The 14,854-nt window shown below is 36.7% G+C and overlaps 1 protein-coding gene and 1 long non-coding RNA gene across 2 annotated transcripts in view; both read left to right on the plus strand.

Annotated features, from left to right (window-relative positions):
* The window catches only part of LOC135084584 (glycerol kinase 3), a 40,632-nt gene extending 37,403 nt beyond the window's left edge, over positions 1-3,229 (plus strand). The window contains exon 14 of the mRNA XM_063979357.1: positions 179-3,229. Coding sequence (XP_063835427.1) covers positions 179-276 — 98 coding nt within the window. The 3' untranslated portion in view covers positions 277-3,229. The remainder of the gene's footprint in view (positions 1-178) is intronic.
* Positions 3,230-3,954: 725 nt separating this feature from the next.
* Positions 3,955-6,388, plus strand: LOC135084658 (uncharacterized). Its single transcript, XR_010259918.1, has 2 exons — positions 3,955-5,313; positions 5,416-6,388. It is a non-coding gene; the product is annotated as an uncharacterized LOC135084658 (long non-coding RNA).
* Positions 6,389-14,854: the final 8,466 nt, after the last annotated feature.

Here is a 14,854-nt window from a genome sequence, read left to right on the forward strand (position 1 = left end):
AAAGTAAAAATGTAGGCATATATTACTGACCTCAAGTAAACTTCTGTTATTTACTCTTTAATTTATTTTATTTTTCAATTGTTATATTTTCTTTTGTCTTTTTAAGTGTACTATTAGTAGTCATTTGTTATTTTTGATGTTTAGTTTAAATACTGATTTATTTTTGTTTTCTTTTCAGAGGAACGCTATAAACTGCTGGCTTCTATTCCCGCCACTTTATACCTTATAGGCAGTTTCACGATGCTAGTCGTTTCAAATATGCTCAACAATACGTGAAAATGTGAATGCGACTTTATTTTTTAAGCTTCAAGTGTCAATTTTGGATATTTATTTCCGAGTAGGTTACCTTTTATTGAAATTAGAATAATTGTCAAATACAAATCGAAAGGGACTCCTGTAGAGTATCTTTTTAAGTTTAACTGTTGTTAGATGGGTGTTAAGGTACATTCAGACTATACCGTGCCCTGTCGAACTGAGCCATATTAATAGGAAAAATTAATGATGTAGATAGAATAAATATTTTTATAGAAATAAGCTGAATTGTATTATATGTCGTCTAATCTGTATGCCGCAGCTGTTGCACGGTGTAGTGTGAATATACCTTTATGTAGGTAATAAAGTCAGTACCAATTCCAAATTTTGTTGGTTAGTGATGTAGTTAATTGCTTATTTTGTTATTTTGTGATATTTTACGCAATTTGTTCAATCAAAAAGTGCATTTTACAGCATTTTTTAAAAATATTTTGTTTTACAGTCACATTTTATGATTCATGTTGCATTTTTATTATGTGGTGATGAAAATCAGAGTGTTTGGTCCTTCGAATGAGCTTATATGCCCTTGAATGTAATTTTCTGTCATGGCCCTACGAATATCGAAAAATGTCCACGTTTAAACTGTTTCGGGTTTTAAATCGAGTTTTAACGGGGTTTGTACAGTCTGCGTCAAAAAGTTCGCAACACGTCTTTGTTACATTTTGTCAACTTTTTGGCCACTTTGGGTGTCACGAACTATTTGACCCTGACTGTATTAGGCGGTTATCACACTGCGCCGCGTGTTTTTTTTAAAAAACCACGCGCGCGGACGCGTTTTCAGTGTGAAGTGCCGCGCGTGTTTTCTATACAAACTGAGGTACTTGCATACAATGATTAAATCTGTCGCCCCGCGCTCCGCGGCGGAGCGCGGCGCAGTGTGATAACCGCCTTACGGACTTTTGAAGATTGTTAGTACTTTGCCACCGTTTCTCGACCTTCGACTGATATTTTTTTGTTATTTTATATTAAGCATCAACGAATAATTTCCTTACATATCGATTAATTTATACCGATTTTATGATGTCTCGATTGTGGCCACTCGATGTTTTAGTTAATTGTTCTCGATTTATGAATATTTAATTATTAATTTTGTATTTGTAATTTTAATCCAGTGACTAGTTCCTGTTCTGCCATTTATAGAATGTTACCAATATGTATATTATTACTTCTTGTATTGTATACAGTTGCCAGTATGCCAACCTGTCACAAAGTTACGTTTGCCAATAGTTTTAAACATGATTATTTTGTCATTTTTGTGGTAGTTTGGTATTCTGTTGACTGTACAGTTTTTTTATAATTTAGTAACATTGATGCATACTGCATCACATTTGCTATTTATATTAATTAAAAATGTTTTTTAGTTAAAAATGACCTCTGCCAATGCCAATCATTCCCAATGTAGTAGGACGGATGACATCTATGTACAGTCAGCTTCAAATAGTTCGTGGCACCCATACTAGCCAAAAAGTTCGCAACACGTGTTTGTTAAATTTGGAATAAGCTTGTGTTGTTAACTTTGTGGCCACGAACTATTTGATGCTGACTGTACTAGTATACTTTCATGATTTTTTTGAAAGTTAAAACAAAAATAGAGTAAGAGCGCTTTCGGAGTATTTCCGATCGGAATCCGTGAAAATACGGTTTGGAGTCTGTATAGATCGTTTCAGCCACGAGGACGCGCCCCACCAATTTTTGGTCGAGGGAAGCGCGGGATGGGGGGAGTTTGATCCGAGCAATCCGAGCGGCATTATTGTAGTGTGCGTGTGCACTCGTGGATAATGTAGCGTGTATCGATAACACTCAAACATTAGCGAAAGAATGGTGGGGCGCGTCTTCGTGGATGAAACGATCTATAGTCGTAGAACTATTTTTGTTTGTTTATGCACTAGATCCGACATCCGTCATCCGATTTCTCTAGTGTTTTCTAGATCTATATTTTGACGGAATCAGGTCGGACGGAATGAGGGCTATCGTTTTAGCTTTCACCATTTGGCGCCATTGTAGAGTGACCTTATCACTTACTAGTAGCGAAGACAGTGGTGCCAACTGGTGGCGCTTAAGTGGTAGGAGAAACATTGTATTTGTATTTTGTACTCACCAGGATGGTGCCACTGTAGAGTTGGGTCATTTCGATCGCCAGTGGTGCCAACTGTTTAGTATAAAAACGATAGCCCCCACGGAAATGTTTTTCTGTAAAATTTAAATTAATACTCTCATGGTGTCATCAGTCCTATTATGTGCATTTCGTAATTAAATTTTGTAATTTGTTAATTTATTGACATTGTTTTTATACATTTTTGTACTTAATGTAGCAATGCCTGTGCCAGTCCGTTGTAATTTATTAATTAATAATTATTATTATGTGTATGTTTTAGATGGGTTTTAGATTTTTCGCAAATGATTAACAATTTTTTACAATATCTACTAGTGGTTTCTGCATTTTACATTAAATAATATTGTCATTGTTAATTCAATTAATATAATAAATAGATTCAAATATTTACTAAAGTGCTCGATTACTATGCTAATGATATAAACAGTACATACTTCAAAATCGTTCTTATTCCTCAGGAAATAATTGCGATCTCAACTCAAGATATGTTACATTTTATTGTACTGTTGTGTACCCTATTAATGTACAATCTAATAAATAAGGAGAAACTAGTAGATCAATAATAAATATAAAATTTTCTCAATTGGTTTTGAACCTTTTTGTAAAGATATAAAGTGCAAAATTCATTGAGGAAAATAATAACAGTTCTGTTACTGTACATTCTCAATAAAATGGTAATAGGTACACCTACCGTAGAATTATGTATATTGCAAGACTATAAATAAAATTAATAGAAAAATATTAGTTAATACTCAAATTGTTATGTCATTATGGTGAAATAAATTATGAAATTGTTGGGATTTATCGTTGGTTTTATTTAACAAAAGATATCGGGGATATTAAAATATTCCTTATTTCCTTGGTTTCTCGTAAAATATAGCCCTGGTATCAAGACTTACATATTTACCAACTAGCTTTCCGCCCGCGGCTTCGCCCGCGTGGAATTTGTCGTTTTTTTAAATATGACACTCAGCAATAATGTCGCTTTCTATTGGTGGAAGAATTTTTAAAATCGTTTCAGTAGATTCTGAGATTACCCCTTACAATTTAACAAATATACAAACACGCAAACTTTACCTCTTTATAATATTAGTTTATCTACCAATTAGTAGACGATCCATCGATCTACTATCTACCTGTAATAAGCGAACTCGCAGCACTCGCAGGAAAAATGCTGACAAGATAGCGTTTGGTAAATAATTATATTCGGCTGGAGCTACGCGTCTCTACCGCGCGGACTAGAAAAAACTTTTAAAACTATCGCGCCATGTAAAATTATTTGCTCTATGTTGGTATTATTGATACCACAACGTTTAGTAATTTTACATGTCTTGAAAAGGGTGAATTGCACAAATTATTAAACAGGCTATTTTACTTGCAAAATTAGCTTCAATATTGATCTGATAGAAAGGATATTTTGTTACGTCATGTTATTATCAAAATGCAATATATTAAGCGGTACTGTAATTTCTGAACGCATCAACCTTTGATACTACCAACATAATAATAGTAAATGTCAAAATCACGAGTCGAATGTCAGATGTTGATAAAATTGTAAACAAATGTGAAGAATTTTACAGTTTTGTTATCAATTGGCTAAAAATAAACAATGTTGAATATTTACTAAAAGAAAATTTACTATTCTAAAACATCTCCCTTTCTGAAAACATTATCGCTTATTTGCAAAGTGCACCCTTCAGAGGAAAGTGAGTGAAATTTTTGTACCTGATTTTCGATTGTGAGAAAATAAATTAAATCGAAAGATGACCGACATAGAAAGTTTGCCTGTGGAAACATTTTTAGATATACTAAAACTAATTGACGGTGTCACGTTAGCAAAATGCAGAAGTGTTTGCAAAAAATGGAAAGATTGTATTGATAGCACAGATTGGTTGTGGCACGAAATTTGCAAAAATGAGTTCAAATTCTCGTCCAAACTTGCAAAGCAGAAGTCTGGGAGCGACTGTGACTGGTACCACATTTATAAGAACCTCAAAATGTGGTCTAAAGTTATGTCTTTTGAGAGAAATGTAAGAGAATTCTACAAGTTTACATTACACGACAAAAACCACGCTCTGGATGTTAACTATAACATTTTACCCTTGAGGGATACCAGAGGGGTGGTAATGTATGATATGAGCACACTGAAATACATACCAGTTTCAGTACCGGAGAAAAACTGTGTTAAAATTGCTAACAATGACTTTGCCACTGTTATACTACTAAAGTCCGGAATGTACATCCAAAAAACGATTGACAACATCATAAACATGTCTGAAGCATTCTTCGAAGCAGATAATTTTGTTTTGGCTGGCAATAACATATACTTTTTCAATAACAGAGATGTCTACAAGTGTGACTTAAGTTTAGACAATTTATCATCAAAACTGATAATTCATTGCGACTATGACATAAAAGATATACAGTACGATAACAACGTCATTCACATATTTACAGACTGCGCCAAAATAGTCAATGTGTATAAAAATAAAACTACTGAAGTGAAACCGATCAATGTTCCCCCGGAATGGACGAAACATATTAAATCTATCCGCGCAATTAATGACAAGAACTTTGTCTGTTACTCACGGAACTTGTTCAAGATTGAAACTGATAAATACCGGCATTTATATTTAGATTTTCCACCTATAACAGCGTTGTTCTTTTATGCTGATATTGTTTTAATTGGGACACGACAAGGGGAGATTCTGCTATACCGACTGGCCAGTCAGAAACGGGCTATAAAGCCTATATTTGAGGATATAGCTACATTGCCAGGAGACAAGTTTGCTGTACAATTGGATGTTTGCGAAAGAAAATCGGGTCCGGTGATAGTAGTGGCAACGTTTTTTGAAATATTTCTTATTGAGATTGATTTCTTTCCCCATGTGAGTAAGAATTATTTTCATGTAAATATTGATTTTATTGATAATCTAACATGAATTTAGGATTGAAAAATATTTACTAATGTAGAAAATTTTATTTTTCAGGAAAAAGAGCTAAAGAAATCATTCCCTGTTAACAAGCAGTATATGTACAAAAGGCTGTTGAGACTAAGAGACAGAATCGCATTAAATTATAGCTAAATTATAGTATCAAAGAAAGTGCTGATGTGATCAGAAAAGTATGAAAAATAGTGTATAGTGGTATTTATTTTTGTTTTTAAGATTATGATGTTTCAAAGATTACATGGTAAGAGCAGAAAATTGTACTTTTGAGACTCTAGTCTATTCTAATATATGAACTAGAATGTACTAAGAGGCTGGACTCAGGTCTAAATGGCATAGTTATGCCCATTTTCGCCATCAATCCCTAGTTTATAAGTGATCCCTATGGTAACACAACAGGAATTTTGTTTTCATAGGGGCCCCTTAAAAATTAGGAATTGATGGTCAATATGGGCATTAGAGTAGGACTGGTAAGGTGGTGTACTGGAGTGTCCCCTAGGTACGTAATTTCGAATACCGCTGTTACGACGAATGCTGCTGTGAATAAATTGCTTGTTTTTACATTTAATATTTTTTATACACCGAAATAACGGTCGTTCGTTCGTGACTACATCATTCGAGTCCATAAGCTATCGTACCTATCCTATGAGGCAGTGGAAAAAAATTCGCAGCAGCGGTATTCGCAATAACTTAGGGGATCCGTCGTCTAAAATCATCAATAAGATTTGACTAGACATATTAAATTATCTCTATCAAAAGTGGATTATATAAAGTCTAATCCTGCTACTAATCAAATTAGTAAACAGTGAAATATTGTAAAAGATTTTAATCTGTGATGGCAATGGTTACTAGGTTTGCAAAATGTGAAATTGAATTCTGTACAGAAATGTTATTTATTTCCTATTAATTATTTATTCTGTTATTGAAGCTTGTTAAGTGTATAATAGAATTTCGTTTTGTGTGATCTGTTATTGTTGGTAATATTATAGAATAATTAAAAGTCAAGCATATTTTATTATAACTGGCGGCCGCCCGCGATTTCGTACGCGTGGATCCCGTTTTACCCCCTGGGGTTGAATTTTGCAATATCCCGTCCTAGTGAGCACCTACGTTCTAAAAAAGCCCCCATGCAAAATTTGATCCTCCTAGCACTTGTAGTTTCTGATATTTCGTGATGAGTCAGTCAGTCAGTGACTTTTCGCGATTATAGGTAGATCCGTTTGGTGTAGTGGCACAGGTAGTGGTTCGAAACGGACTAATATTCCGGAGGTTGCGGGTTCGATTCCCGCACAGTACAAACATTTGTGTCAATGAACATATTTGTTTGTATTGGACTGGGTGTTTTCTATGTATAATATGTATTTACAAAAAAAAAGTAAAAGTATGTTTATATCCGTTGTCTAGTACCCATAGTACAAGCTTTGCTTAGTTTGAGTTGGGACTAGAAGCGCAGTGTAAATTGTCCAAGAATATTTAATTTTATTTATTTATCTTGATACTTTTGGTTAATTTCAAATCAATGTTTTTATAATAACTATAATACCCGTCCTAATATTGTGGTGGTATAACTTAACCAAGTGGTTAATTAATATTCTTTACAAAAAAGTCTCATAGGGCGGGGCACAAAGCTCGTAGAGCTGATGGCGACTATGGGCCGAAAGACAGCGTGGGCAGGCCCCTACTAGGTGGACTGACGATCTGGTGAAGGTCGCTGGAAGAACCTGGATGCGGGCAGCGCAGGACCGGTTGTTATGGAAATCCTTGGAGAGGCCTTTGTCATTTTTCCAGCAGTGGACGTCATTTGGCTGAAACGAACAAAAAAAACCTTAATTGAAAAACGATTCAGTTATTGCTAAAACAATCGAAGTGCCTGGAATAAGGAATTTATTGGCAAGGTGTCACCTACCGATTCCGTCGTTCGAACTCGAGTAACGCGTAGGCTGTATAATCGAACACTTCCCCCTGCTTGTGTCACGGGGATCATCAATCTTTGGTGAAAAATGACACTATTCCTTCCTCTCTGTGGATGCTGCTACATCTACATACTTGCGTAAGTAATGGATTATAGGTACTGCTTAATGTGTATTATAAATGCGCAGTGGCTCAAAACAAATAAAAGTCCGTTTGGAACTTGCGCAAATGAAAGAATTTAGATTTTGAAGGAATTTGATAAAGACGAACTAATCTAGAGAAAATAACGCTGCTATTATCGTAGGTAAAGGCTCAAGCATCCTCTAACGCAAGTGCGTTGTTAGATGATCTGTCCAATTTCATCATCATCGTCATATCGGCCATAGTCAGCCACCACCTCCCCCAATGATTTCCATAATGATCGGTTGGTAGCGGCCTGCATCCAGCGCCTTTCTACTTTTATGAGAGGTCGTCAATTTATAATTGCCTGCCCAATTTATAAACATTTCAATATAAATTACATACCTATTCGAATTGCGATTGTGAACTTCCTGTAGCCTAGTCGCAGACCACCGACTTTAAGTTGGCCGATAGTTGGGTCGGGCTGTTAATAAGTATGGGCAAGTATGAAAGTGCGCATACTTACTACACCGATTTGGGATCGGCCGATTCTTCATACAATTAAAATCGGTCCATTCCAATTTGATCACCTGGCTTTGATGACCCAGGTGATCAAAGTCCACTTTCAGCGACAATTTAGTGTCCTTTGATCACCCACGGATACGATGCCCTGGGTGATCAAAGTGAACTCTGTTAGGGATATATTAAGTCCGCTACAGAGCAATAAACACAGTGGTTGGTAGTAACATAATAAATATATTGGTATCAAAGCACACGTAGAATATTTACAATAGAGAGTTCGGCACAGCCATTACACAGCTAAAAACAACATCACATTTGAATATAAATGACAGTTCTATCATAGCGGTTCCAGCTAGCCAGCTCTACGTTATACAGCATGAAGGTGCTCATCAACACACCCCCTCAACTCATGCTTTATACAAGGCACTAGAGTACGCGCAACCCTAACCCTTTACTCAGCAAGTGATGCCTTATACGAGGCAAAGGTTTGGTGAAAATATCTGCCAGCATATTTTCAGTTGCCAAATGTTCTAAAGTTATCGACTTATTGTCACGCAGCACATCCCTTATAAAGAAATGCCTAATGTCGATGTGCTTACTTTTCGCGTGATAAACACCGTGATCTTCAGCTAGACAGATAGCAGCCAAGTTATCAGCATGCATGCTTACCTTAGACCAATGGTGAAGACCAAGTTCCTTCAGTAAGCCATTCAAATACACTGCTTCTTTCATAGCTTCCGCTAAACTTACAAATTCAGCCTCACAAGTCGACGTCGCAACGATGCGTTGCTTTTGTGATGCCCATGAGATACCTGCTCCGCCTAAAATGAAAACATAGCCGGTAAAAGATCGTCTATCTGTTTCACAGTTACCCCAATCTGCATCCGCATAACCTTGAATGCACTTACCCATCGGTTTAAATGTTAAACCCTGAGTAATCGTACCTTTTAGGTACCTAAGGATCCGCTTTGCAGCTCTCCAATGAGTTTCCTGAGGATTCTCTGAAAATTGTGCGAGTTTTGCCGTCGCGTTCGCGATATCTGGTCTAGTCGCTACGCTCAAGAACATAAGTGCCCCTATGAGTTCTCGGAACGGAAAAGACTTTCCTCCTTCATCCTTCTCTTTGCCACTCATAGCTATCTTTCCCATCTCCATTGGAGTTTGTACAGGATTACAGTCCTCCATGTTAAATCTCTTCAAAATGGTCTTTACATATCTCTCCTGTGACATGTGATATTCATTACCATTTTTCTTTATGTCGATCCCTAGACAAAAGGTTGCTTGGCCAAAGTCCTTTAGTTCAAACCTCTTTGCCAGTTCCTGCTTGAATTTATTTATGGTTTCTCTCTTGCGTGAAGCAATTAATATATCATCAACATAGATAACGACAAATAGGTCTGCTCCATTATTGTCACATTTATGATACATACAAGGTTCACTCACTGTTGGTCTCAAACCCATTTCTCTAAGTTTCATGTCCAGCTTCATATTCCACTGTCTTCCAGCTTGCTTGAGACCATATAACGACTTCTTCAAAAGACAGGTGTCACCCCCTGCTTTCATATTCTCAAGCATTTTCACAGCTCTTTTGCCTATTTCGCTTTTTCTGCCATCCAAGCTTATCAGCTTTTCTAAACTTTCTTTCAGCAGTTCTGGAATTCTCATATAAATATTCTCATCAAGATCTCCATTTAAATAAGCAGTATTTATATCTATCTGATCTATGTCCATGCCCATTTCAGCTGCTAAAGCAATCAATAGACGAACCGTTGCTATCCTAGCAACTGGGGCGAATGTCTTGAAGTAATCCAGACCATGTTGTTGACTATATCCTTTCGCGACAAGCCTGGTCTTCTTCTTTTCTGTTAAATCAACATTTACCTTCGTTGTTAACACATATCGACATCCAATGACATTTCGATCAGGTGGTTTCTTTACTATTTTCCATGTATCATTCTTCACTAAACTTCTTAACTCTGATAAAATTGCTTCTTCCCATTTGACTTTTTCATCACTTCCCAAAGCTTCCTTCAAAGTTGTCTCAATAGCTCCAGCAAAATCATCACAGTCACCATATTCTTCTTCCTGTGACTCACTGTCACTATTCTCTGTTTCTCTAACTTCAACCATATTAAAGATTTTTCGGGGGCGCCCAACGTGTCCTCTCTCAATCCTAGGTCTTCCAGGGCCTCTTTTCAAAGTGATATTCCAGTCAAATGTCTCATTTCTATCAGTAGTACTAGTAACTTCCGTATCTTCTGTGTTTAGTTCGTTTCTGAACGGTACATCTTGAGATCGATCTATTGGAACTTGAATATTCGAAGGTTGATCACTAAAGTGTGAACTACATTGTCTGTTGGACAATTCAAACTCGATAGTCTTCCTTTTATCAACACTATCTTGTTCACATTGCAGCTCAATAGATGGTTCTTTCAAAACTTCACTTTCAGTTTTCTTATCTTCCTGAAACTTGACGTCTCTTGACACCACTATTTTTCTTTTCTCGGATATCCACACCCTATAGCCACTAGATTCAGCCGGGTAGCCCACAAAAATGCCGGGAGAACTTCGTGCTGCGAACTTATCCTTTCCTGGCTCCTTTTCCAAAACATGAACTTTCGCACCGAATGTTCTGAAATAACCAATATTTACAGGTTTATTAAACAATTTTTCATATGGAATTTCTCCATTCAAGCTGCTAGTCGGACATCTGTTACGCAAATAACACGCGGTTGCAATAGCTTCCGCCCAAAAACTTGCTGGTAGACCAGAGGATAATAACATACATCTTGCCTTCTCCAGTAAGGTGCGATTCATCCGTTCTGCAATTCCATTACTCTGCGGTGAACACGGCGTAGTCAACCTCCTTTTTATTCCATTTTCTTGTAAAAATTTCAAAAAATCACTATTCACAAATTCCTTGCCATTATCGGAATGGAAATATTTTATTTGTTTACCTGTCAAATTTTCGATCTGACATTTAAATATTTTAAACTTTGACAAGACGTCACTTTTATTTTTCAACATAAAAACTTCACACCAACGAGTACAATCATCAATAAATGTAACAAAATATTTGTTTCCCGCATTTGATTGAACTCTCATTGGGCCTACCACATCAGAATAAATTATTTTTAACTTTTCGTCACATGGCTGACTGGACTTCACAAAAGGCAACGCAACCATCTTTCCCTTAGCACACACATCACAATCGCGCAATTCAGTATCAGACTTGGTGGCGTCTATACCCGATTTCTTCAGTACTTTCATAAGATCCCTAGCATTCAAATGTCCCATACGCTCATGCCATCTACACAAATCCACATCCTTATCTGATACTACAGATGCCGAAGCATCCTGCTCTCTCAGGTAATACAAATTACCTCTACGATCAGCAGTCAACTTAACTTCACCATCCTTAGTTGCATATGCTACATCACGTTTAAAAGTGACTATACAACCTCGATCAGTAAGTTTAGAAATCGAAATTAAGTTACTACGTAGATCAGGAACTAACAACGTATCTTCAAATTGGATTTTTCGCGTAATATCATCGTTACATGCTAATATCTTGACAGTACCCTTACCTTGCACGGTTGTCAAAGAATCAGTGGCTAATTTCAATTGTTGGTTACTTGGCAATATTTTATCAAACCTGCTTGCGTTGTTACACATGTGCGAGCTGCAACCGCTATCAAACAACCATTCCTGATGAAGACGCTTGGAATCAATAGCTAAACAGTTATCTGAAACATGATACACAGTTAAAGCTTCATGTTCTACAGTCGAACACGACTCAACGCAACTAGATTCTGAAGGTTTCTGTTCTGAAGCCTGAGAAGACTTCTTTTTCTTGCAATCGGATGCCTTATGTCCAAAGTTATGACATTTGAAACATTTATACTTAAATTTTGTTTCAGGTCCAGTCCCATTCTTCTTCTGATGTTTATTTATATACATAGCTCCTTCTATCCTCTCAACTTGGGTATTGCCTCTAGAACTGTATTCTTCGATAATTTTCACCCTAAGTTGTTCAGGCTTTGGCAGCTCGTCTCTACTTTCAATGGCGCATCTGAAGTTCTCATAGCTTGCTGGTAAACTATACAGCAACATAATCGCTAAAAGATCATCATGGATCACGATGTCCATTTCTTCTAACTTATCGACAGCTTCAAAAAATAAATCAAGATGTTCGCATACGTTCTGATCCTCACTCATCTTGTGTAGCATGAGCCTTTTCATCAGGGTCGCTTTTTTCGCAGGTCCACGTGATACGAACAGACTCTCTAATTTCAGCCAAACCTCTCGTGCAGTCTTCAATCTTTTCACATGATGAACAACACTCGGATCCAATGACAAAATCAACTCCGATCTTGCCTTTCTGTCAGCAAAATCCCATGCTGTTGATAATGTCTCATCCGTGGGTTTTGACTTTTCTCCACTTACATATTCCCAAAAATCATTTCTGATCAATAGGGCTTCTACTTGCACTTTCCAGCTATCATAGTTGTCTTTTCTCAATAACTCAATACGTACATTCCTCAGTACATTCGACATCATTCGACATTCTGTTCACGTCACTTTATACGAAATTATTTTCACGACAAACTATTTTAAAATGTTACTTTGCTCTGGGGCTCTGGGCCCATAACCCTTGTTAGGGATATATTAAGTCCGCTACAGAGCAATAAACACAGTGGTTGGTAGTAACATAATAAATATATTGGTATCAAAGCACACGTAGAATATTTACAATAGAGAGTTCGGCACAGCCATTACACAGCTAAAAACAACATCACATTTGAATATAAATGACAGTTCTATCATAGCGGTTCCAGCTAGCCAGCTCTACGTTATACAGCATGAAGGTGCTCATCAACAAACTCCAGTTAAATTATTATTTTAGTTTCCTTTGATCACCTACATACAAATCACACCTCCTCTGAATAGTCACATGTCCAATTGTTGTACTTACATTTATTTTGTTTTATAACATTTTTAATATTTTCTAAAAACCGCAATAAACAAATTGGACATGTTTGTGACTATTCAGAGGTATAATTTATTTATATGTGATCAAAGGACACTAAAATAATAATTTAACTGGAGTCCACTTTGATCACCCAGGGCATCGTATCCGTGGGTGATCAAAGGACACTAAATTGTCGCTGGAAGTCCACTTTGATCACCTGGGTGGTCAAAGCCAGGTGATCAAAGTGGAATAGACCTTAAAATGAATCGGGCCCAACTATCGACCAACTAAAAGTCGGTGGTCTGCGCCTAGGCTTAGACATACATAAAGTTTAAACAAACAAGGTAGCTGTTATAAAGCTGGCAAAATCTATAATACCCAGCGTAAAATGTTTCGGTAAAAATAGCTCGAGCTTCCAAAATCTGCAACAAGCTTTCAAAAGCTCGTCCTAACTTATGGGTGCCTAGCAACGTCGTTTTAGTTAGCTCGAACAGGCGAATTGAAACCTAGACAATGGGTTTAATTAGGTAGGTATATCGGGATTTACTGTACTCTTAATTACTGAGTTTCCGTTAACAAACCTAAAATACTTACGTATTCACAAACATTACTATGAGATCTCACAGTGCGCGTGGACGCACAGGGTGATACACGAACCAATCACAACGCTTCATAACGTTTGTGAATTACGGGCGTTAGGTAATTAGGTATTTGAGGATTCTGTGGATGATGGCAGATAACGGAAAGTAAGTAGGAGGAACCTACTTACTTGCGTTTAATTAATTTATAAAACTTTAGTCTGGCGTTATTAGGTTTAGGTAAAAGTACCTAAGTCCTACCTATCTAGTCTAGTTAGGTATGTAATTTATAAGACCCGACGGATGATCTCTTGAAATCTTAAAAGTAGGCTTTACTTTCTCTTTACTTGAGGTCATAAAATTCATGAAAAAGCAATAGCACTAGGGGAAAGTAGTACGAGTTGATCCCCTGGGGTAAGATGATCCTTTGCGATTGTGCTGAAACCACTAACGTCATTTAGTTTCTTTCACTGGTAAATCATAGCTCTGGACACCTCCCCGCCTCAGTCAAATCGTAATGGTGGCGTGAGCGATACATCGAATTTGACGAGAAAAAAGAAAAATTGTGTACTTCTGATCTAAAATAGGCATGACTTTGAGCTTATGTTACTTTTATTCAAATAATGTTAAATGTAATTACTGTTGTCTTTAGGCTTTCTATTATATTTAATTTTAATATTTTGGCCATAAAAACATGGCCGCGTACTTGTAGATTATTGTAGCAAATATTTAACAAAAAGTGGGACTTGGGTCAAGATGATCCCTTCCTATATGTACGAGATGATCCCTGGGAATTAAAACAAAAAAGTCAATGGAGTACGTAAAGGGAAGTGAAATAAAAGAAAGAGAACTTCATATAACTCACCTGAGTCTGAAGAAGATGATACTGAGTGGCTGTACTGAACAGAAAAGTTTTCAAGCGATACCAAGGGTGAAGGATGGATAAAATGTTATGCATGTGGAAAATGGGGCCATAAAGAATGTGCTGGGGTAGAGGGTGATGAAGCAGGTGAATTTATTTGTGATATATGCAACACAGCTCCAGTCAAAAAGCGTTTAAATTATTTAAACGCTTTTTAGCAGGTACTAAGAAAGAATAGGTTATTTTCGTTATTTAATTCGTAAATGTTTTTCTTTTCTAACTTTTTAACCATTTGTTAGGATAATTAGGTACTCCGAAAGGAATACAACCAGAAAAGAATAGATAATAGAATAGAATCATAGGGATCATCTTACCCCTACCTGGGGGATCATCTTACCCACAGGGGTGTTAAAGATGATCACTTTGCAAGGTTTTGCAAAAAATGAAATATTTTAATGAAACCTCAATTAATTTCTGGTTTTGAGTATAAGGAAAGTTGGATAGATAAATATACTA

The sequence above is a fragment of the Ostrinia nubilalis genome, chromosome 26 (assembly GCF_963855985.1).
Source record: "Ostrinia nubilalis chromosome 26, ilOstNubi1.1, whole genome shotgun sequence".
NCBI lineage: Eukaryota > Metazoa > Arthropoda > Insecta > Lepidoptera > Crambidae > Ostrinia > Ostrinia nubilalis.